The sequence below is a fragment of the Columba livia genome, chromosome 3, assembly GCF_036013475.1.
Source record: "Columba livia isolate bColLiv1 breed racing homer chromosome 3, bColLiv1.pat.W.v2, whole genome shotgun sequence".
NCBI classification, from domain to species: domain Eukaryota; kingdom Metazoa; phylum Chordata; class Aves; order Columbiformes; family Columbidae; genus Columba; species Columba livia.
Genome location: NC_088604.1, coordinates 50483704 through 50508316, shown reverse-complemented (window position 1 = coordinate 50508316; position 24613 = coordinate 50483704). Strand labels below are relative to the sequence as shown.

At 37.2% G+C, this 24613-nt stretch overlaps 1 protein-coding gene across 1 annotated transcript; it reads left to right on the top strand.

The window, feature by feature from the left end:
• Positions 1-23664, top strand: HDAC2 (histone deacetylase 2). The gene is made up of 14 exons (XM_065056699.1): positions 1-245; positions 7587-7699; positions 8161-8278; positions 9192-9266; positions 9563-9701; positions 11764-11905; positions 15067-15159; positions 15262-15370; positions 16741-16881; positions 18739-18847; positions 21092-21222; positions 22084-22239; positions 23009-23066; positions 23283-23664. Exons 1-14 carry the CDS (start codon positions 194-196, stop codon positions 23311-23313), a joined length of 1467 nt encoding a protein of 488 aa, XP_064912771.1. The 5' UTR covers positions 1-193; the 3' UTR covers positions 23314-23664.
• Positions 23665-24613: the final 949 nt, after the last annotated feature.

Sequence of the window (24613 nt, the reverse complement as noted above, 5' to 3'; positions counted from 1 at the left end):
GCTTCCCGCTTGCTCTCCCCCTCCCGCTACCGATGATCGGGCCCGCTCGCGCTGCCCGTGGCCCGGCGTCGCGAGTTCCCGCTCTCCCGTGTCCGCCCCCTCCCTCTTTCCCTCCCTCCGTGCCGGCTCGGCGCTCGCCTCGACCTCCCGCTCCCTCCCCCCAGCCCCGGCTCGGCCCCGGCGCGGCAGCCCTATGGCGTACAGTCAGGGCGGCGGCAAGAAGAAAGTCTGCTACTACTATGACGGTGAGCGGGGCCGGCGCGGGAGCGCGCGTGTGTGTGAGTGGGGGGAGCCCCTGTAACGGCTGCCTGGGTCGGCCTGCCCCTGGCCCCGCCATTACGGGCGCCCCCTCCCCCGCGGAACGAGTTCTCCCTCTCGGTTCCACAGAGCCCGGGGGTCTCCGGCGCCTCCACCTGCGCCGCAATGCCTCGCTCCCGCTATCGGCCCGGCGCCCTCGGCCCTCGCTGTGAGACTGAGCCCCGGGGGCCGCCGGACGACGGGAAAGGGGCGGCGGGGATCGGGGAGGGTGGGGGAGGCGGCGGCGGTCGGAGCCGGGCGAGGTGCGGGTCGGGGAGCTGCCTGGCCCGGCGGTGTATGCTACGTCTATTGTTTCTCCCCGACACACACACACACTCCCCCGCTCCCCACCAAAAAGAAGAAAAGTTGAGACACTCCCCTTCATTCGCCAAGCATAGAGGCGTTGGAGTCGCTGCCGAGTCTGGCTCCTCCCCTGCAAAAAAAAAGTGTAGGCCATGTGTGCCTTCGGCACCTGGTGATTGTTGAGCTGAGGCCTTCCCTTTTCTCTGGCTTTCATGCAGAGATCTGCTGTGCGGAGGGGGCTCTGCCCCCCCAACCTCAAACGAACATGCATTAGAGTGGAGGTTTGGCTGCCAGAAGCCTCTCCTCCAGCAAAACACAAAAGCTGCATGTGTAGGTGTTTAATAATACTGAAATTTGAGTTGCTTGCAGGCTTACCAAGTTGCACCCTTGTCTGATGAGGACAGAGTGACTTGTGATCTGCATTGTAAGTCACGACGAAAAAGTACATAAAGCTCGTGCTTAGTTTCAGATATTTGCAGCAACTTGTTTGTGGTTCTCTGTGACCACAGCAGCGAGAACTTTTCGTTTTCCTCTTGAGTTTGCATTTGCTTTTCATTTTTTGTACTGGGAGGGTAAACTCGTTGGTCAGATTAGTTAAGAGATCTGATTTTTTTTTTAATTGCCTTCTATTGTAACAGTCCTTTAAGTTGGCATCTGAGACTGGTGTTGGTAGTAGCCAGGAGACAGAGGTTTGAGGCTGTTTTGCCGTCTTGCTTTGGTGTTTTCACCATTTTGGAAATGAAGATGGATGGCTAAACCCACTAAGATATTAAAGGTATCTGCTGCTGTAACAAATCTGCCATTCTTTAGAAATGGCAGACCTTGTGGGGCCTTTTTTTTTTTTTTTTTTTAACCACACTAAAGGAGGCAGAGTGGTGGTTGCCGCCCCCTTCTCTTTGTTGCTAGCTCTGGTTCTTTGTTCAGCCTAAAGGGGAAAGGAGGCCCTAGTTAGGGATAATTTTGGTGAGGCTGGAATCTTTCTTTTCTTTGAGAAGAGGAATCACTTTTTGCCTTGTTGAAAGGAGGACTGTGATGATAGTTTAGAAGCTTTCTCTCTGCAAATGTTTGCATTTTTAAAATAAATATGCTTTTTAAGGAAAATATTAAACGAAGCCTGGCGGCTGTACTTAAGGACATATTGATACCTTCAGTTTTTCTGCAATCCCTGGATTTTGGTACTGAGTGCTAGTGTCAGGCTCCCTTAACAGACAAAAAGCTGTACTAGTGAAGAGAGGGGAGAAACTAGAGAGGGAAGAAGTTTTCAGGTGGCAGGGTAATGGCGACTTAAAAGCAGTTTTAGCTCATATCTTGCTAGAATAAATGTAGATAACAATAATGTAAAAGGAATATCTGTTGTGAAAGTGATTTAAAAAAATGCTTTATCTGTGACAAAAATGAACAGCTTTGGAATGATTTTGATGTCTTTTTTGTTGTTGTTGGCAAAGCCAACAGTTGTTTTACACTTCCTCTGGAAAGAAAGTTACTAGAACTTTTAGAGTTAATACTTGCAGTAAATATTGCTAATACTAATTTGTGGTTCAACTGGCAACTCTTGCGTATCTTGTAACTGTGTTGTACCAGCGAAGTCTTGAATCAAAGTAAGGGGAGTGTTTGCAGCCTTAAATAACTGAAAAACAAAAATTACAAAGATACCTCAAGCATGCTCAAGGCATGTCATAACCAAAGTAAATGGCCTTTTTTTCATCATTTTCCCTCCACACATACTTTCACTTTGTGCCTGTAAAAGTATACACTAAAAAGTGTTAATGTATTAGAGTAATATATATGCATATATTTTGAGATGCAGTAAATTCCTACATGCTTTTTGTGAAACTCAGTGTGATTGTCATTTGAAGTTACTTTTTCAAATTAGTCTGTCACTTTCCAGATCTTCTTAGACCGTGTTGCTGTTAATGTTTTCTGATAATTACCAGTTTTAAGTCTTCAGAGTGTACCTAGAACCAATAAACTTTGTATAGAAACAGCCTGATTTCATTTTCTGCAGTTTGTTTATAAGTCAGCCACATCCATTTTGCAAAATTTGCATTGCTCATCATGCTCCAGACAAGAATTTTATTTAAATTTGAGCCAATATACTATGAGAAGAACTATAAATGTACAAATTAAGATACTTCAGTCATCTCAGCTGAAATATTTTAATAACTGCTTCTAGTCTTTATATATATGTATATATGACTATAGCTTAGTGAAGTCTGTTGCTCACACTGCTTAGAACCATGCTAAATATGGAAGGATATTGTAGCTTTTATTTTAGCCTCTTACCATGTGTCTTCAGGTTGTTGTCACGATCTGCAACATGAGGCTCAGGTAGTTCAGCGGCCTCTTCCAAACAGGTACATGTTGTACAGTTGCCCACAGCAGTGAGGACAGGACCCAAGTGGTCTTTCCAACTCTCTGCTCCTGTAGAGCAAAGCACAATTCTAGAGAATCATGCAGCAACTATCATGGCTACAGTTAATAAGTGTATTTATTCCATGCCAGTTCACCAGCAATATTGTTTAGATTGCTCGTTATGCATAATTTAATGTGGATGTTCAAAAGTCTCTACCTTCATGAAAAATTTGAGAGATCTCCATCAGAATGTGGTTTGTTCGACCCATAAAGACGAGACTAAACCTGTTTTAATAGGGCAATGTGCTGCTATGTTCAGAACTGTTTAAGTACATTAGCGTTTGCAGTTTATCTTCTCTGCAGATGTAAGCTTGAACTGAAAAGTGTTTCATGAAGACTGATAAATGCTTTGTGTGGTGGCTTCCAAACATGGTGGTTGGTGTTCACCCTCTGCTCAGTAGTTAGAACTTTGCCAGTCGTATTTTAAAAACCAGAACAAAACCCCAACCCTTCAAATGCTAGTGCAGTAATTTTAGGCCTGTTTGAATAGCTGTTTGTCAAACTGATCAGACACTGATGATCTTTTCAAGATTAATCTTTACATGAGTTCACCCGTTAGTATTGCAGAAGTCAATCCAAATGTAACTGCTGTAAAGATTTTTAGGTGTGTTTTTCATTGTAGCAGTTATGTTTCTGCACTTAGTACAGTTCTGAAATGCCTCATGATTTCGTGGTAACCATAGTTAAAATAAACAGATATGGTCAGTGTGCATAATAATTTATCCAAGTTACAAAGTAATGTACCTTACAAGTTACAAAGTACCAAAAGATAAGTCATATCTTGCCCCTTTGTTCAGGCCACTGAGACTTTTGTAATATGTTAATTCAAATGTGTTATTTTTCTATATATCTTAGTAACTAGAGACACTAACACGCTTTTTTTGGAGATGTTGCAGCTTTTGTTGGTTCATTTTCTGTTTGTCAGACATAACTGAAGTTCCCCGAGGGCATGTAGCCTCTTGTATTTTTCTGTGTATTAGATTATTTAACATCTGTAGACCTTGCTGAAGGCTTAGCTGGAGAAGTGAATGTCTAAAACTTAAGCTCTCAAAAGGAATCGTGTGAGTTTGATTTTATTTGATATATCTCTCTAGAATTTATGCAAGTTGATTGAGAAATAATTTTTTTTTTTAATATATTTGAATCCAGAACCTGACAGTGTATGTAGCAAATGAATTTTCAGGCAGGTCTTCTAGTCATTTCTTGGTATCACATTTTGTGTGACGTGGTGAAAAGCACAGGACCATAAGCTTGTGCTAGCATTAAATTGACACTTATTTCATCTGATTTTAGTTAAGGACTCAATTTTTCAGAGATTAAGTTATTACTTCTCGATGGGAACCATTAAGCTGATGTTTTTACTGGTATAAAACAGTAAATTTCAGTCTTTGAAGCCTTGCTGTGAAACATCAATAGATTTGCCAACTTTCTGCTTATACTACTTTGCATTTTTCCCTCCCCTTCCTCTTTCAGTTATGTTCTTTTCTTCTGCACTTTCCACATGCACCCACACTGATGAGTGATATAAAATATGCTCGTAACACTTATGTGTGACTATTTTCTTTGTATTAACAAGTTGAGGATCAAGTACTCATGCTACCTGCAATACTAGTCTTGTGCTCTTGGCCTCACTGTACCCATTTCTCATATTTATGTATATGCTAGTCAGAGTTAGTCTGTCACTAAGTGCAGGAATTTTTAGCTCACTTTAGTGGGGGAGGTGTCCCATCTCTGCACACACTAATTCTTGGTACACTCTGTCTTTCTCTCCAAAGTATTCCAGTACTGTGATATGTGAAGAGGAGATACATATGTTTCAGGGCCAGGGGATGAAGTGTTTGTTCAGGAAGGGCACCTTCACTGAGTAAAGGAGGAGAGACTTTTGACACTTTAGCTTTCATCACAGGATTTCTCCAATATAAGTCACTTTGTGATGTGATGTTGACTGGAAATCAAGGTGCTAAAGAAGAAAGAGGAACCTCTTTGTATCTTTTCCTTCCCCCCTCCTGTCAGCATACACATTGCAACAGTCCCTTGAAACGTAATGGGCTTTTTGTCCATATGTTTGATTTTTTGTTTGGTTGGTTTTTGTGAGATTTGTTTGTGTGTTTGTTTTTCATCGAGGCTAATGCCAAAACCCTTTTTTGTTGGTGATGCTAAGACCTGGAAGATGTAAATGGTATTGCCTGTTGCTAAGGTGTGTTATATCAATATTTATTGTTAATCATTACTGCTGACCTCTAACATGGAAAGATCAATATGCTTCTACCAGATGCTCCTGCACAGGTCTTCTATTTGATTAAATAAACTCCCATTAAATTTTGTAACTTGACAATTCTTTTAAAAGTTCTCCTTTCTGGTAAAAAATAAAGTGAAAGTTAAAAGGTATGATTAATATATTGATTTTTTTTTAAAGTGTATATTGCAGTGTGTGGTATCTAGAATATTATTATCTTTTGAATGTTTAATTGATTTATTGCAATATATAGACGTATTTGTTGCAAGTATATTTGAAAAGCTTGTTAATGTTTGGGGTGTTTTTACTGTTTTACATATGGGAAAACAAAATCTTGCATTTTACATAACACCAAAAAAAATCATTAATAGTTGTCTACTTCCGTATTCATCAGCATTCTGAGTAAAATGTAAGTGATAATGACTATACAAGGTGAAATAGTTAAAATTAAATTACCTGTTTAAAAAAAAAAAAAAGTATGAGATACATACACATTCTTTAAGACGCAAATGCATTTGGAATGAAGATTCCTCAGAGGCATCGTGTTGTTAAAAGTCACTGTTGACTTAATTTTCAAAAATTTAAGCTCTTACTAGCTTGGAGCTTTGTGAATCTGTGATTTAACAGTAACTTCACAAAACAAAGTAGGGCTAATAAATGGTTGGTTTCCTTTTACCAGTCACTAGTTTTCAAAGATGTGGTAGATCTTTCCTGAACAACAAATTTGTAAGGTAGTGCTTTGTAAAATGCTTGAAAATATTTTTGCTGATGGGAAGGGGTGTGGATATACTTTTTTAATACCTTTTGCTCTTGATGTGCATGTAACAAAAAGTGCAGGCCTGTGGGAAGTATTTGCAAGACTCCAGGTCTTAATAACTGATAACAAGTGCTAATCTTCCACTTAAATACTTTAATTAGGGTAGGTCCAAGTTCTTCAAAGTTCTTAACTTGGTGCTAAAACTTGGTATATCCGTTGTTGTGGGATGACTAAGTTAGGTGCTAAGTGATTGTTTTTCTACATAACTTCATTTTACATTACATGAAGTTTTATCTGTTTTCCTAAGTGTTGTTATTCTCCTTGTCACTTTAAAAGATAGATTTTAGAATGCTTTGAGACTTAAAATCTTACTGTAATGCTTGCTTTTCTGTATAGTCGGTGATGCTACTGTGAGCTTACGTTTTCCCTTCCTCCTGAGGTGGAGCTCATGTTGAAGAAATTGAAGCCATTATGTAGTGGTGCTTCTTCTTACCTCTGCCTACCAGAATTTGTAAAATAGTATGACACTGTGAAAATAGTATTGATTTTGTCCGAAGTGGACAAGGCAGAGCATATTGGAGGATGTGAAAGAAAAGTAAAAATTTCAAGAAGGTAAAGTTAATTAGTCTTGCCAGGAAATTTTGTCAAAAAAGAGATGCTATTAATAAGAGTTATTAGGAATTCTCCAACTCAAAGCTGTTTACAACTGGACATACCATTTAGGCTTGTCTGTGTTTCCAGAAACATGGACCACTAGTTCTGGTTAAAATGAGTTGTCTCTTGGGAATGTCGGTGTTCACAGGGGAGGCACATATGTTCTAACAGTACCCAAGAGGAGAAAACTTGACAAGCCCATGATAGCAGCCATTCTTTTCTTGGAAGTTTGTATCAAATTAGTTATTTTAATTATGTGTCTAGTTTCTCTGCAGTTTGGCAGAGCCAGGCTAATCTGGATTACAAGGTTCTTTTAAACTATTGTTGATCCCTAGTGGCAGGTGTCTGGGGAATGTTTGTGCATGTGGTTGCAGCAATAGATATGAAGCTAACTTCTGGAATGTAACTGGTAGAGTTAGTAGTTAAGGGCAGGCTGAAGGTGATATCTTAAAATCAGCTCCTGCAAAATAGTAGGTTTTACCACAGCCTATATTGTGGTATAATATGGCTGTGTCATCAATAGTTTCTACTCTCCTGTGAATTCCAGTTTTGCTTCCCATTTCTTTATTCTTTAGTTCCTGTGCACTATTTTCTTCACACTTGATTTGAAAACATTTCTTGTAGGCATTTTGCTCCCCTACTACTGTCTGCTTGTAGTAAAGGCGTTTGGCCTCCTTTTTGCCCTCTGCTTCTGACATACAACTTTTTATAGGCAGTTTATTTTCATCATGGCCTTTTTGAAATAGATTATTTCCTTTATCAGTTTAGTGGGTGGCGGTTGTTGTTTTTGGGTTTTGTTTGGTGTGTGTGGGTTGTTTTTTTTATTATTTCAATCACCATACCTGCTTTCTGCTGGGAATAATTCTAACTAGCAATGAAAAGCTGTTTTATGGTATGACTAGCTGTTCATTTGTGTAATATTGACAGGTGATATTGGAAACTATTACTATGGACAGGGGCATCCAATGAAACCTCATAGGATCCGAATGACCCACAACTTGCTGCTAAATTATGGCTTGTACAGAAAAATGGAAATTTATGTGAGTATGAGCAAAAGAATGTTCACTAGTTTTGTTATTTTTAGACAGCTTCAAGTATTCTCACACAAATTAAGTGAAGTGGAAGTGGAAATAGAAAATACTTGCATAGTGTATTCAGAGCTCTCTTAGAAATGAAGCAGTATTTTATAACTGGTGAGGACTGCAGATTGTTTTCGATGTCTGGAAGAAGTGATATAGAGGCCCAGTAGAGACTTTTCACCAGTATTTTGATGACGGGGGGGGGGGGGGTGGAGTGTTGGGGGGACATTGGGTTAACTGCACAAAGAACTAATTAAGCTGTATACTAACAAGAGAGTAGCCCTTGCTTTATTTAAAACAGTACTGTTATAAATTTCACCCTTCTCCATTCAAAGTAGATTTGATATCCTTCAAGTTGTCTGTTTTAGCTAATTATTAGCTGATTTTGCAGAACATTGATTATTTCTATAACTTGTTATCAGCGACCCCACAAAGCTACTGCTGAGGAAATGACCAAGTACCATAGTGATGAATACATCAAATTTCTCCGATCAATAAGGCCTGACAATATGTCTGAGTACAGCAAGCAAATGCAGAGATGTAAGTGTCAACATGAGGCTAAATCTATGTGTATGTACTTTGTTGGTTAGCCTTGTTTAAAGCTGAATATTCGATAGTACAGAGGTATGAACATGGCTTAATGATGTGGGTGGGTTAGAGAAATATTGTAACAAGAGTAGCATGTGCCTGCATTTAGTTACGCTAGTTTTGGGACTTCTCTATTAAAAGCAGCCATCTTGGCAGAAATGTTCTTTAACCTTATGTAAGGAATTTTGCTTCCCTATTCACAGGGTCTATTCTAGATGTGAAATAATGCTCTGTAAACTAATGCACAGATTAAACTTCACTTATGAGCTGTTTGCAAAAGTGTCTTAAAAATCTGTTCTAATGCAAAATCATTCTGAAAAAGAATGGCTTTTAGAAGAGAATTAAAAATCAATGTGTGAAAATGTGTTAAAGTCAAGAAAAGGAGTTACTCAATCCTGTTGGAGGGAAATAGTAAAAATTGTACATTATTCACTGCTCACCCTTTCTGTTAAATTTATTTCTTTAATTATAGGAATAGGCTCAAAGTACTGTTAGGAATGCAGTTTGACAGCTGTTATATCAATTTAAAAGGCAGTATTGTAACCCCTTTATGATACATTCTTCTCAGCAAATTATATTTCTTAACATGGCCTGTATTAATCAGCACTACTTAAAAAAAAATCTAAAAATTATCTATTTTCTTGCTGATGAGGAGACAAAGCTTTCTGGAAAAAAGAAGAGCTAGATCAGAGTCAGATAATAAAGACTTTACCTTGTTTTCAGTGTTTTAACATTTAGCTTGACAAAAATGACATGGGCGGGTAGTTAAAATGCTGAATGAACTATGCATTGCATCTATGTTATCCATGCATATAGCAATGCTGTTGGAATGGTGGTTTTGAAAAGTAATGCATTTCTTACACAGTTAATGTTGGAGAAGATTGTCCTGTATTTGATGGCCTGTTTGAGTTTTGTCAGCTGTCGACTGGAGGCTCTGTGGGTAAGCACAGATTGTTTGCCAGCTATTTTGTAACTTTATTATATTTGTATCAGCAACTTAAAACTTTGCTTCAGTTTTAAATATACTATCAAACATAAGGGGGTTTTTTACTAATTAATTGTTTATCAGTTACTTGATATATCTCATATTTGACAGTCTCTATCTCAGCATTGATGAGAGATCAGATCTAATATCAGCTTATTTAAAAATAATATACTATTTCTTGTAATAAATTTCAAGGCCTTCAGAAGTTTCTGACTGCATTTCCTTTCATTTTTGTGTATGTCTTCTTACAGCTGGGGCAGTAAAATTGAACAGACAACAAACAGACATGGCTGTTAATTGGGCTGGAGGACTTCATCATGCCAAGAAATCAGAGGCATCTGGTTTCTGTTATGTCAATGATATAGTGCTTGCCATCCTTGAATTATTGAAGTAAGTTTATGATGAGAACAAGATAAAATTATAGAAAGTGTCAAATTCAAATACTTAAATGTTTGAAGATACGAATTCTAATTATTATTTCAATGAGTTTTCATAGCCTATGTTAAACTTATGCAGTTTCACTTAAGAAAACTATAAGCTGTTCCTGATTTGGCTTCAGCAAGAAGTTTAAACTAAATTACAGGCAAGCTGAAATATAACTAATAAGAGATATGCTTAAAACAGACATATAGGAAGTACTTTGTTACACAGAGAATAGTGAACTTCAGGAACTTGCTGCTACAGGAGGCGGAAGGAAGCAGACTGCAACAACAGATTCAAAGAAGAGGTTAGACGTAATAATGGACAAGAAGTCTGTAAATGGATGTTAAAGATCCAAGCAGCAGTGGAGCCTGTAAAACTCCATATACTCTAGCTCTAGATAGTGGGGAAGTACTAGGGCAGCAGACTTCAAAAAAATGGACAGGTTTACATGCTTTCTGTAAATGTTAATCTGCCATTGCTACTTATAGGGACAGAGCAGTGGGCTAGGTGGATCACTGCCCTGATCCCTTAAGGCAGTCATTATGCTCACAATCATGCACCGATTTGGTTTCTCAATATGCCTGCTTGTTTCCAGTCATTGGAGTCCTTACTAAATCAAACAGGATTATCCAGGGACAATCATGCACTGAGCTTCCTTGCATTGTTACATGAATTAATGTGGCTGTTATGAATAAATAATGAAATAACAGCTGTGCTGCTATGACTGCAAAATAAAAAAATGAGAGGAGTAGTGAAAAAGTGATAATAATTAACTTCAAACAGTAATGCTTCACTAAAACTTCATATCCCAAATGTTACTTGTACTGCTTCAGAGGACTGTATCCTTTCTAGTAACACATAAATCTCATTTTTTACAAAAAAATATTCTAGGTATTTGACTCTTAGGAATGGAGCAGCTGAGTCTGCTGGTGAGGGATGGGGGAGGCAGCTATGATCTGGAAGTGCTTTTTAAAGATGAAAAATGTTTCTAAAGACACTACACAAATAGATAATATTAACATGTTAATTAAGACATTCATGTTAATATACTGCATGTTTGGAGGATCTGTCTTTGCAATCTAAGAAAAGCTATATAGTTTTCTGTGGTCCAGTCTTGGAATTTTTTAGCTTAAAGTGCATGTGAAGGAAGGAAGCTTTCAAGTAGTCATGGGTTATGTAACTATAGGAAACTGTCCTGCTCAGTGTCTTGTTAAGTGAAAAATCTTAGCCTACCTGAAATTATGGCTGCTTAGACTCACATTCTATAGCACTATGCAAAACATGATGAAGATGTGTCTTCTAATGTTGATAGACTTTCTTTACTGAACAACATAGAATATAAGGGGTACTTACCGTTGTTTTCAATGGTCTGAGGCTTTGAACAATTGTTTTCTTTATTAATTTCAAATGAACTGATCTGAAACTTGCAGTATTTAATGAGATGCTAAGCAGTACTGTCGTTATTTCATGCTAATAGTGTGATACGCTTGGAAGTAAGGATGTTGCTACCTTGATAAGTTACAGAGGTGAAGAAGAAAAGTTGATGTAAAACAAATATTTAAATTTATTTGTTGTGGGCTTTATGGAACATGGGTTATTCCAGCTCCTGGCACTATGCTGTTTGAAGTGTGCACTAAGAGAAATTTTAGTGCAGGCTGTGTTGGTAATTATTTAGAACACAGAAAGAAATGCCCTGTGAAAGGGGCAAATTCAGCAGATGTGAACAACAGAAAGTGATGTGAACAGAAATACAAGGTATTGATTCTACAGAGTGAGACAGCTTCGGGTACATACTAAATACAGTATGTACTTAAAATACTTATTTTGATGAAGATAAACTTATTTTTCATTATTATCTGAACTGTACTGAGAATTCTAAGAGCATATAATCACTTCAATCAAAATAATCAAAATGATCATAATCTTGGATTTTAGTGTTTGGTTGTTTTTTTCATTTTTCCTTTTAGATACCAGTATATTATGAACATAATAGATAATGATGATTCCTCATACATTATTTTCTTCCTAGGTATCACCAAAGAGTGTTGTATATTGATATTGATATCCATCATGGTGATGGTGTCGAAGAAGCATTTTATACCACAGATCGTGTGATGACAGTATCATTCCATAAGTATGGTGAATATTTTCCAGGCACGGGGGACCTTAGGGTAAGGTTGAACATGAAATTTTATTAGGTGATAAATTTCCTCTTATTCTCTTCCTGGTAGATACTGTTGTAGTACTAGGTTGCAATAGCTGTGTCCAGTAATAATATACTTCAGTAAGTTTTCAGAAAATAAGTTAGTCTTGAGTGATAGGTTTGTTGAGAAACATAAGAAAAAAATGCAGCCTAGTGGGGAAGTAAATTATTTGCTTCTACATGAAATGAACACCTTCACTTCTAGATAAATTGAATGAAAATTTAGTTCAAATATATAATTAATTTAGTTCACTGAGATTTTGGAAACCTGGTGTATTTATAATCATTATCTATACATTTCAGTTCTATATATACAGCGAAAAGTAGCTGTTTGGAAATCACATGGCTTCAAAACTTACTTCAAATCTTAAAATAACTTTATGCCAGAGCTTCAATTGTAACTTGAATTTCATAGAATCATAAAATCATTTTGATTGGAAAAGACCCTCAAGATCATCAAGTCTAACCAGCAGCCCAACAGTGGCACCAAACCATGTCCCCAAGAAGACATCTGCGTGTCTTCCGAATACCTCCAGGGATGGTGACTCCACCACATCTCTGGGCAGCCTGTTCCAACAGCTGACAGCCCTCTCCATGAAGAAATTTTTCCCTATATCTAATCTAAACCTCCCCTGGTGGAACCCAGGGCCACCTCCTCTCGTCCTATTGCTTGTCACTTGGGAAAAGAGTCCAACACCCTTCTTGCTATAACCTCCTTAATTTACTGTATGCTATTTGCCTAGTAATACAGCTGGCTCATTTTGGAAATATTATGTCATAAAGTGTGTTTTGACTTCTTACGATGCTCACTACTGAAGAACTTTAGCGTGCCTCACAGACTATGCTAAGCCTTATAGCTAGCTTGAAGGAGGGAGCATTGGCCTGTGAATAATTATAATTTAACCTGTTATAGAATCTTTGGCAAAGCTGAGAATGGAAACTGATTTTCCTGGCCCTTCATATTAATTTTAAGTTAGTTAATCATTCCTCATGTTGGACTGTTGTCCATTAAAACAGGAAATCATTCCATTTTGCAATTTGAAAGAATATTTCAAGTATTAGGATTAACAAATTCCTAGCTTCAAACTCTTACATTATACCTTTTTATCAGAGACACTCCCAGAATAAGTCATTCCTGTGGTATTAGCAACTTTCTCCTTTAGCTTGTACATATTAAAAAAAAAAAAAAATGTAAACTCTTCTAAAAAGTTTACTGACAAAACTTCTGTGCTGGGAAAGAGTTCACTGTTTTCCTACTACTTTTATATTGATTCTAGAGATGCACGCATACGTTTTTCTGCTAATATTCCAGGAGTGTACGCTCCCCAGCATGCTGATGATACCCAGAGGACACAGGAGTAGATTAAAGTTGCGCTTTAAATCAGTGGGGTGCTAAGTGCTCATTTTCGTGTGGTTGGAGCTGAATGTTACTACAATTGTTAGATTTATTTAGGTAGAAATCACATTAGGCATTGTTTTTATGCTTGTAGTTTAACGTGACTGGCCACAAGGTGGTAGTGGTGCTTCAAACAAAAAGCAGCTCAGACCAGGATGTTTATAAAGACAAGCTGTTGTTGCTGAATTTCACTAGAATTTTTTTGAAGGGTTAGCTATCTTGGCTTTTTAGAAATGGCACTTCCCGTTGACAGAGAAGTTTATGGATTCTTCACCTCACTACACCCAGGACAAAGAATTTAAAGATACGTAGTTGAAATAGATAGAAGAGTATTGTATTTTATTGGGATTTTTTTAGCACAGTGTCAGTGACAGGCAGTACCTCAGGCCTGATAACTTTTATTCTGTGCTGCTAGCTAGTATTTTGAAGTGAATGTTGTTTGCATACAGACTTCAGTAGGTTTTAATGTGATTATTACATCCCCATAAACAAACATTAACCTTTTCCTGCCTCCAGAGCTTGCAAAGCTAATTGAACTAAAGGGAGAACTAATTCTCTGAAAAGTCAGCATTTCTTCTGGAGACCAGTGTTGTGCTGGTTGCTTCTACTCAACTTGATCTGCCATTACTGTTGATTTACATCAACTTCAACAGCCAGATCTTATGTTTGTTTTTGTCAGTGGGCTCCATTCATGCTTGTTTCTGTTATTCTTTAGTTTGTTGGTCAGATTTGATGCAGAAACAAATCATGCATCAGCTGATGATTTTGTGATTTCAGCTCTATCAGTGTAGCCGAATCTCACAGAAATTGTCTAGTTCAGCTGCGTTCATCCATTTTCTACTGAAGGTATTGTGCAGTCTGAACTTCCAGTGTCCTTAGTAAGTTATTTGACTTTCTGTACATCTTAGATCATAGGACTGATGCTGTCCTGGATGTAAGTAGATATGTCAGTTCATACTGTAGTGCTACTTAGAGGCCTGTGTTCTCCAAGGGAATTTGATCAGTTGATGAATGGGCAAATACCAGAATGTTATGTTGTTTCTTTAGAATTTATAACCAATGCAAGTATCAGTTACAAATAAAAACAGAAGTGGATGGATTCAGGGTTTATTCACCTTTTTTTTTTTCTCCAAACATTTTCCTTTCAGTACATGTGTTGTCCAGGAAGGTCTGGTTAGATAGACTACTACAGTTCCTGCCTTGTCACCTGATGGATCTGAGCATAATCTGCAAGTTAATTTTTTGTTTAAAAAAGTCTCAGTTGCTTCAAAAGCACCTATAAGTTGCCTCTGATTTTCTTCTCTCCCTTTTGCTGCAGCTAGTTCTTCATCCTGCGTTTGGAGCAAAGAATATGGTTTTAAAACCTTCTTAAATCCAGACCTTCTGTACAGCACTGAAAACATGCATATCACCTTGATCTTTTCAGTTTTCTTGCTTGTTTTTGTTTCTCTAGTTTTAGCGGGCTAAACGGATCGATTACATTTTGTCTTTTTGTCTTAAATCTATCAATTAAAAAAAAATGTAGTCTTCTGCCAATTTAGTCTTGGTTTACAATTCCTGCGCTCCAGAATGATTTTATGAGAGAATGGGGGATCAAGTAAGGTTCTTCGCCGCTTTTTCCCCACGCAGACATGAATAATGGTACAAAATAGTATATCAGAATTGTGTAACTTTTTTCAATTATATAATCATGTGTTTCTGTGTAATAAAGCATTTGGAATCTTTGATTATAGGACATTGGTGCTGGAAAAGGCAAATACTATGCTGTCAACTTTCCAATGAGGGATGGTATAGATGATGAATCGTATGGACAGATATTCAAACCAGTGAGTACTTTTTTTTTTTTTTTTTTTTTAAGCTCTGGAAAGATACTGGTTTTATTTTGTCGATTTATTTTTCTAATGTGAATTAACAACTTACTGTTTTAGATTATATCCAAAGTAATGGAGATGTATCAGCCCAGTGCTGTGGTATTACAGTGTGGAGCAGATTCATTGTCTGGTGACAGGCTGGGATGCTTTAATCTTACTGTTAAAGGTAAGCGTAAAAGTGTTTGTCTGTAACTTTTTATTTAATAGAAACCTCTATCACTTTCATGATGAGGACTGGGATCACAAAGATTTTGTTCATTACTGTTATTAATCACTTGTTTCTTTGCTGTACAAGGATGGCCAAAAGAAACCCAGAAGCTGCCTTTTTCTTTCTTTCCATCTAAGAAAGTTAAGCTTGGTTTTCCATGTTCTTCCTCTCCAATCAAGTGATTCCTTTTCTTCTGTGCACATGTTTTCTGTAACTTTAAAGGAATGTTCTGGAGTGATAGGATGACAACAACTTGCAACACTTAATATGATGGGCAAATAACTAGTGGTTCACTTAGTAGAACTGCAGATACTAAACATCAGACACCATCTTGGGCATAAAATAGGTATTACTGAAGTGAGACCACTCACTCCATTGTTAAATTTATAGTGGTGGTTGTTATACTGAGCCTTATTTTAACTGCCATTTTTTATTAACTTCCATAGCATTAATTTATTTCAGTATTACTTACATTTCTACCCAAAAGAGTGATTCTTAAAATTGGGATGAGATATTAATTTAGCAAATATTATTATATTTTATTATTTCTGTTTAAGTGCTCAAATGTTAAATGTGTATTGAACTTTTGTGAAGCCTTGAATCCAGCCTCTTTGAATCACTCATCTTCTGTGTCTTCTTAATGAGGCAATTAGAGTTTTGTAGGCAACAAATTGCAGTACAGTATCTGTTGAGTTTGCAGTGTTTCAGGGTTCTTTTTTTGATTTGCACCAGGTGGCAAAGCTACTTCAGTTGCCTATACAGCTCAGATTTTTTTCCATCTTACATATCTTGGAAATCAAGAGAGCTGCTGCCTGCTACAGATGCCTTTCAGTATGCTGTATGTCCCTGGAGTGTGTACTGTCTTGGCACCAGTTCCTTCTGTAAGCAAGACTTAGTAACCCCTAATACAGGTTCAAAATTAGAAGTAGAAAGGACCAAGTACTGATTTTCTGGTTTTCCTTCTTCCTCCTTTGCATTTGAGTGAGAAATTGTCCCTGGATTTGTCACTGGGTATTGACATCAGTTATGAAAAAACAAAATACTCAGTGTTCTAGGAGAATTTCAGAACAGCAGCAATAGACCGTCATGCAAAATTTCTGAAGACTGGGGTGGACAATGTTCAGTTGATTTTGTATGTTTCTTACCTGTAGATTTTGACTTCTTGTGAGGTGGTGCTTAGCTCTAGGGGGAGACAGTTCTGTTTTACTTGAATCAACTCAATTCTTACTTGTTAAGTGTGACTGCATGTCTGATTAAATATTTCATTATATGTTTTTCTGTTTAACGGATATTTTGCATATATTATCAACTCTTTTTGTGTTTGACAGGTCATGCTAAATGCGTGGAAGTTGTAAAGACATTTAACTTGCCATTGCTGATGTTAGGAGGAGGAGGATATACTATTCGTAATGTTGCTCGATGCTGGACGTATGAAACTGCTGTTGCCTTAGATTGTGAAATTCCTAATGGTAAATATTAATACCCAAATTATTATTTTATTAAGCAATAATCAGGGACACATAGCAAATATTCCTATTGCTAACTGTAATGCATCGGTTTGGAATAATCTATGTAGAAAGCTATTGTTACAATTTAGTCAATAAATTTTCAGTAGCTTATGCATTAAATAAACTTAAGCATTTGGGGCTTTTTTAATGCTTTAGCAAAAGCTTTGAATTAATGGATCATTTTTGGAAAACTTAAAACATGTAAGACAGAACCTTACTTGTAACTTTTTATAGTATGCATGTCATCAGTATGATAGACTATACACTGTGTTTTGATTGTAGTAGTGCAGATCTGTGAAGCTGAGTCCCACAGACATGGTATTCACAAGTAATCAATCAATAGGCAAGTGTCCATTTTACATAGTAAAACATAACTGTTTCTTCATTGTATAGGTGGCTTAAAAGTAAGTGAAAGTATATTGACTTCCACTCTTCCATTTGTCTCAATTTTGACTATGCAAGCTATCTTAAAAAACTGGAAAACCAAAGAAGAAATCGTGAACTTTCTATTCTTTCAAATAGTTGCATAGTGAAGCAGTTTCTCTGAGGAAGATCCCCGAAGCTCCTGCACTCCCTTTATTTCTGGCCAAATATATTTCTGGATGTGTTTTTTAGAATGCCTTTTTGTGCAACAAACCAGTCCAAACACCAGTTTTATGTTAGTCATGGCAGTTTTCCTGCTGGACTGCAACTTTTGCTGATAACCTTTTGCTGTTTGTGTATTTGTTGCTGGAGTCATAGTGTTTCTATCTGACTTAAGTGGAATGCTGCTGTCAGTGAGAAAAGAATATTTGGACAGTACCTTTCAAGATGTATACTTTCCATATTGCATGTCAATATATATATATATTTGTTGCCAACTGGAGCTTTTGAAGAGACAGTTTTTCCTTATCTGGGAACTTTTTTCCATTAGTATGTCCAATTCAGTGGATATATATGAGGTCTTTTGGATTTTTTTTTTTTAACATTCCTCTCAACTTTGTGGGTTCCTGTCATGTTTAATCTATCCTGAGAAGAAACAGTGCATCTTGAAATGTTGCAATAGCAAGTTAATCTTCCTGTCTCCTTTCTGTCTAACTCACAAATTGCTTATTCTGTAATACTCCTAAAGGAAGAAAAAAGACATAGGGTTCAATTACAAGTGGATTTCAGTGTTTTATTTCTTAAGGGTTTTAGGTTTTTTAGATTTGTGTTACCTTATCTGGGAAGATACAGTTGTGTTCAATATAAATTACTGAGACTTTCCTTGATATGGACTCTCCATCTTTATTTTGGAGACTAGATGTTCCAGTCGGGGGACCATTATCTCTGAAAATACAAAAACTGGAGTGGAGGGAACAGACAGACAAGGGCATCACTGTACAGCACTCAATATTGAACTAGTTGTGAACTTCAGCCTAATAATATCTGCTGCATGTTTTGCTGAAGGAGTATTTCGAATGGCTCACCTAAACTTTGCAAACTGGACTAGCTTTGAAAGCAGCTATAAGAAATCATCAGTTGATCTTTTCTGCAGATGTAGCACTTTTAATTATTTTACCAAACTTGTTACTTAGGTTGTTCCAGTGTATGTTTTAACATTATTACAGTGGAACTTTCTCTTGCTCTTTGTATTTTGCCAACAGATTTAATTTTGTTTATTGAATAATTTAGAGGAAGACACTGAAGAGTTCAGATGGTACTTAAATATTATTGCTTGCCTGAATGCTTTAGGTCTGATAGTTCTCTAACTGAAAATCTGTCAAAGCTACTGATGTATTTAGAATGTTTAAAGTCCTTTTTGGGTCACAAAGTTATCTTTTGTGTTTGGGTTTACAGAGTTGCCATACAATGACTACTTTGAGTATTTTGGACCAGACTTCAAGCTTCATATTAGCCCTTCAAATATGACAAATCAGAATACTCCAGAATATATGGAGAAGATCAAGTAAGTAGCAATTACCTTACCTATCAAGTAGGTCATGTGGATCAGATTTCTTCAGAGGTTTAGCTGCTAGGCAGTTTTGAAAACTGTACCCCTTTCTCTGTTACACACTAAAAAGAAGTACTGAAAAGGTTTGACATATTTTTAATTTCTGTCAGAAGAGTTACTTTTTAAAAGCCTGTTCCTAAAATAGCAGTGTATGCATATGAAGTCCTATAGCTATAAATATGAAAATTTTAAGACCCAGCTTGGATTTTCACTTTTTCCAGCAACTAAAGAGATTACTGTTTTACTTGGCTTCCCGTTCTAATTTTGTAGGAAGTTTATCACATCAGGAAAGAAGCTGGTGATGATTAGGATTTCTAATTCTCATCTCTGTGTCTAAACATGAACCAATATTGTCGTTCTTCGTAGCTGTCAGCTGTGAAAATAAAAAGTCACGTGTGAGCTCGGACATCCAGAACTGTGGATAGTGATACGTGTGCAGGCAATTGAGTGACTGTGGTTTGACAAATCCACAAGATTTGAGAAGTGCTCATTGCCAAGCTATAGTGGGTTTGCGTTTTTAGCCTGTGCTGCTTCTGATACTTAGCTTATTCCTCCTCACATCCTGAAGGTTTGATTGTAAACAAGTATTTTACTCCACAAATGGTGTATGCATACATACAATCTTGTACTCAACTAATAAGAGAAAATCAGTTAGCCTGGAGTACTCTTTGCTTACTGAGGCTTATCCCTGCTCTGGGTTTAAAAGAATAAACCCCCACCCCTACTTAAAGTTTAATGGGCTGTTAATGGCGCACAGAAATTCTTTTGGTTACTAAAAATAGCTGAAAAGAGATGTGAAGTAACTGTATAAGTTTGCCAGTACTGCTATAATCTGTAAAACTGTCAAACTGCAAAATTCACCAAAGCAGTTAAAATTCTAATATTTGAAGTGGATGCTGTATAGACTGTGAGTGGTGTTCATAGCGCAAACACATAAATCACAATCAAAGGAAAGGGGTTTAGTTTTTAATAATGTGCAAGGGGGGAAAGAAACCCTATTTTTCATTGATGTCATTCTACGAAATTTCTCTGTAGTAATAGTGCGCTAGCTGGTGATCCACCAGGCTGCTTGCTGTATATTGTGTATTGTTGAGTGTTTGTGGTGTGAGTAGGCTGTAAAACTTGCTTGCTCTATAACACCTGCCTGAGCATGGATTATGTGTGTTCTGTTGCCAGAGATAGAATCTCACATACTTGTACCAGCACCCACAAAAAGAGCAATGAACCATTGTTTCAGGGAATCATCCTTCAGTTAGTTGTATGTTTTCACAGAGACCTAACTTTAGGGGACTCCCTGGATTGGCAAAATTGTTTTGCCAGATCATGTGATTTGAGCAGAGGCAGAGACTGTAAGGATTCCAAAAAATCACCAGTTGCTATTTAGCTCTTCAAATTGAGCAGAAGGATACTGAGATAGTTGTTACAAGAGCTAATATGTGATGATTGCCACGCCTTTTTCTCTGCTCGGGCTTATTTGGAATGACAGTTTTAAGTCCAAGAAGAATCATAGAATGGTTTGAATTGGAAGGGACCTTTAAAGGTCATCTCCTTGAAGTTTCCAGGAACGTCTTCAACTAGATCGGGTTGCTCAGAGCCCTGTCCAGCCTGGCCTTAAATGTTACTGGAGGTGGAGCCTAATGTCCTTTCTTTTCCTGCACATAGTACTTTGGAGTGTGGGGTCCATCGCATCAGGTTGCTTAGACAGGAGAGAAATTATCTCTGTTCTCCCTGAAACAGCCAATAGGGAATCTTATTCAGATGGATCGTTTTTGACTCTGCAGTCATTGCTGTACACAGTGTGGAAGTCTTCATGCTTTAAGTGTCTGGCTTGCTTTCTAAGGAACCTAGAGGATAGTTTATTATCCTGCTTGATACTCTAGCTTATTAAAACAGTGTAATACTGTCACCCATTTCAGCCCATGTGTGCTGTACTTGTGCTGACCCTGTGGGGAATTGAAGTTGATTGAAATAAGTGTTTAAAAAGTTCAGAGCAAATGATACTCAAGTATACTTTGGATGCTAATGATTTGTTAGAGACGGAAAACTTTCTGAACTTGGCATGCCTTTTTTTTTGGAAATGAAACAATGACTACAAAGCAAAACAGGTTAACTTTGAATGCAGAGTTTTCAGAATCAAATTGAAAGTCCAAGGAAGTGTTACTCTGTGTAATAATATCTTTCCTTGTCTGTTATTTGCAGGCAACGCTTATTTGAAAACCTGCGTATGTTACCTCATGCACCTGGTGTACAGATGCAGGCCATTCCTGAAGATGCTGTTCATGAAGATAGTGGAGACGAGGATGGAGAAGATCCAGATAAACGCATTTCTAGTAAGAAATGTGTTTTCATGAAAGAGCGTGTCCAAGTAGAGTCTTAAATTTGATTGTTCAGAACCTTAGTCCTAGTAGTGCAGTATTGGAAGACTGGCAGTTTTCTCCCCTGAGTAATTTTGCCACCAGTCTGCCAGTTTTGCTGTTCTTAAGGTGCGTGGCATCTGTGCACAAATCCGAACCTGTTAAAGGGGTTTAAAAACATGCTGAAAGAACATGGCTTTTTTTCATTTTATGAAACAGTCTTGACTATTTCAAAACTAGAGTAGATACTCCAGAGGTCTCAGATGAATTGTGTAGCTAAGGGTATGCAGGACTTGGCTTCTGCCTTTTGCCCTTCACAAAAAAAAGTTATGTTCTCTTCCCCATTGATCTCAAGTAAGATACTGTGTTTTCAAAAAAATCTTTTTGTTTTTGTTGCGAGAGAGGTTTTCCATACTCACTACCCTTCACTCTATCACTGTTAGCCTTTGTATAGACAGTCATTCATGAGCTACAGATAAGAGTTTTCTGCTACAGTTAACTTTTTGATGGTAACTGAAGTAATTCGGTAACCTCTTACTGGTGCACTGTTGAAACCATGATGTTTTTTCCTGTGATTTAGTTTTCAGGATTTGAAATTCTCTTGATACATGTTACAAATACTCCCACCCTCCCAAGTGTCTCTGTAAAGCTATTTTCAGAAGTCGTTGTGAGAGTCCCAGAGTATCATGAAAGATAGTATTTTTATCCATAATTAGTTCATCAGCATTAAATGACTATAGGATGTTATTACTCATTCTTAATTTGATAGTTCTTTTGTTATTAGGCCTGTTGTAGTTGGACTTTATGCTCAATTAATTTCACAACTCTGAATCCTAGTTCGAGCATCTGATAAGCGCATAGCCTGTGATGAAGAATTTTCAGATTCTGAAGATGAAGGGGAAGGTGGACGACGAAATGTTGCAGATCATAAGAAAGGAGCAAAGAAAGCCAGGATAGAGGAAGACAAAAAAGAGACAGAGGACAAAAAAACAGGTGGGACTTGGCTGTGATTTCATGCTGTATTTTACAACTGCCAATGTCACTTCTGCCAGGAGAAAGATGCATTTGCTGTTAATAGTTAATTAGCTGTTGAGATGATGATTTATTTTTTCCAGCATATTTAAAGCATCTCTATTTTAAATTAATCAGTTTTAAGATACAGCTATTCACACTAGAATACTATTTTCAGCCAAGGGTTATTGTTGTTTCCCCACAAACTTGAAATTTAAAAACAGGAATGTGTATAGGTTAATGAAAATAAGGATAAAAAGGGGTTCTTGCTTTAAATATATTAGACAAAGAGTTTTATCCTGTTTGCTTTTGTGGGGTGAGCCAACTGTGGTGTGTTGTGTTTTGTTGTTTTTTTATTTTTTTGTGAAACAGAAAACGAGTAGGGTTCTGGGTTTAGTGTAATTCCAAGGACTCTTGACCTTTCCAAGAACAGGAGCTACATCTCAGGGCTGTAAGACCCCATGGAGCTGAGGAGAAATCAGGTCTCGTTACTGTATACCATCGTCATGGCCAGGCAGGAGAGACTTGCCCTGAGGTGTTTTGTGCTCGGATCACTCCTTTGGATGGATGGATTTAACACTGTATGTTATATGTAACCAGTGACTTCTTCTAAAAGCTACTTCTCCTCGGCTAGGAATATATGCAAAAAAATATAAGTTGGTCATGCTTTTTTTTTATTGTAGTCTTAAGGTTTTCTTGCATCTTGTTGTATTGAAAATCTTGTTGTTTTTTTGTTTTTTTTTTTTTTCAGATGTTAAGGAGGAGGATAAATCCAAGGACAGCAGTGGTGAAAAGACAGATGCCAAAGGGTAAACACTAACTAATTAATAATGAATGTCACCTTTTTGAAGAGTGTTTATTAATCTAAAATATTACAAAGTGTTGATTTCTGTAGAGATCACTTAGAATTCTTCATAATACTGAATGTTTTAGAGTCATGAGAGTAGTAGTTCAAAATTGTATTTCTAAAACAGATAATTGAAAAAATGAAATATTTTAACATATTTTTTTTTGCCTTTGTACAGAGCAAAATCAGAACAGCTCAGCAATCCTTGAACAAACGATAGCCTGTCATCGATTGGAGAACATAATACTGGAGGTGGAGGATACCTAAAAGAAGAAAAGTTTTCATATTGAGAGAGACTGCTGATTTCATTTTGTACTATTTGGCATGGACCGTATTTATTTTCAAATGGCTTTGTTCTGGTTTTTGGCAAGTTGTATTGTGAGTTTTCTAATTATGAGGCAGAAATTTCTTTCTTCACCATGCTTTATGTAATAGTATTTAAAAATGGATGTGAGTTATTACGTTAAATGTCTAAACTGATCTATTAAAGTAATTTGCCTTTCCTGAGCTGATTTTACCTTTTTTGTAATTTTATCTTTATTAAAAAAAAATGGTACTTGGTTGTCTTTTGTCCGTCATTGAACTACAAAGAGGAAGAACTCTGTAGAAATTAAGCAGACTTATATTGAGCTACGGGTAGCTAGTGGAGTTAAATGGCCAGTGGGCAAACACATGTTGAGCTGTGTTGCTTTCATCGACTTCACATGTCAGTGGCTTCTGCATGGGGTGCACACAAACGTGAGATTTGAACAGGCTGAATAAATGGGTGAGATGTTGGTATACAGTGGTTGTATGAACGTGTGTTTTAACCTTAAAGGTTTAATGCCCTGTGGTCAAATACCTTGTGCTGTCAAAGAACCTTTCCCACCTCAGAATCTACCCAAAAGAGTGATTAGTTTGCTGTTCATTAAGTTTGTGTATGGTCACCTTTCAGAGCTTGCAAGATAGGCACTGAAAGTTTGGATTTAATTTATAACCCATTATGATTTTTTTTATTTTTTTTTTTTAACTACTATGAGCAACATAAAACTGTCCCCCTTAAAAAGAAAGATTTTTGTGGCCTGCCTTCTCCTTTGCTTCATTAATTTGTTCTGCTGCCTGAATTAAAACAGAGACCTAAGTGCACGCATTCATTCTTTTTTTCTTTCTCAATCTACAGCAGTTGTCTTACAGGTTGACATTTAATGAAGTGTGCAGGCTTTGGCAGCAAGATTTCAGAGCAGTGAGCACAGAAGTATGCAGACCTGTATTGCTACCCAATCTCTTTTTTATTATTTTCTTTTAATAGAAAATAAATTGTAGTACTTTTGTTTGTTAGGTTTTTTTTAAACAACCTATTCTCTTTTTTCCATAAAATTCTAGGATTGTGGTCTGTGGCCTAAACAATTCATTAGTGTTAAAATTCCAATGCACTACTTTGAATTACTTGTGCATTTGTTCTGTCCAAATGTTCTGTTCACTGAAAGTTCCTCTGAAGGCATGTCATGTGTTGACTAATTTGACTTTATT

What these genes read in the sequence shown, in the direction of transcription:
- HDAC2 (XM_065056699.1), top strand. Translation starts at nt 194, where the DNA reads ATGGCGTACAGTCAGGGCGGCGGCAAGAAGAAAGTCTGCTACTACTAT. An exon ending in ATGGACAGATATTCAAACCA is followed by an intron (nt 15,160 to 15,261) that starts GTGAGTACTTTT and finishes TTACTGTTTTAG; the next exon opens with ATTATATCCAAAGTAATGGA. An exon ending in AGATTGTGAAATTCCTAATG is followed by an intron (nt 16,882 to 18,738) that starts GTAAATATTAAT and finishes TTGGGTTTACAG; the next exon opens with AGTTGCCATACAATGACTAC.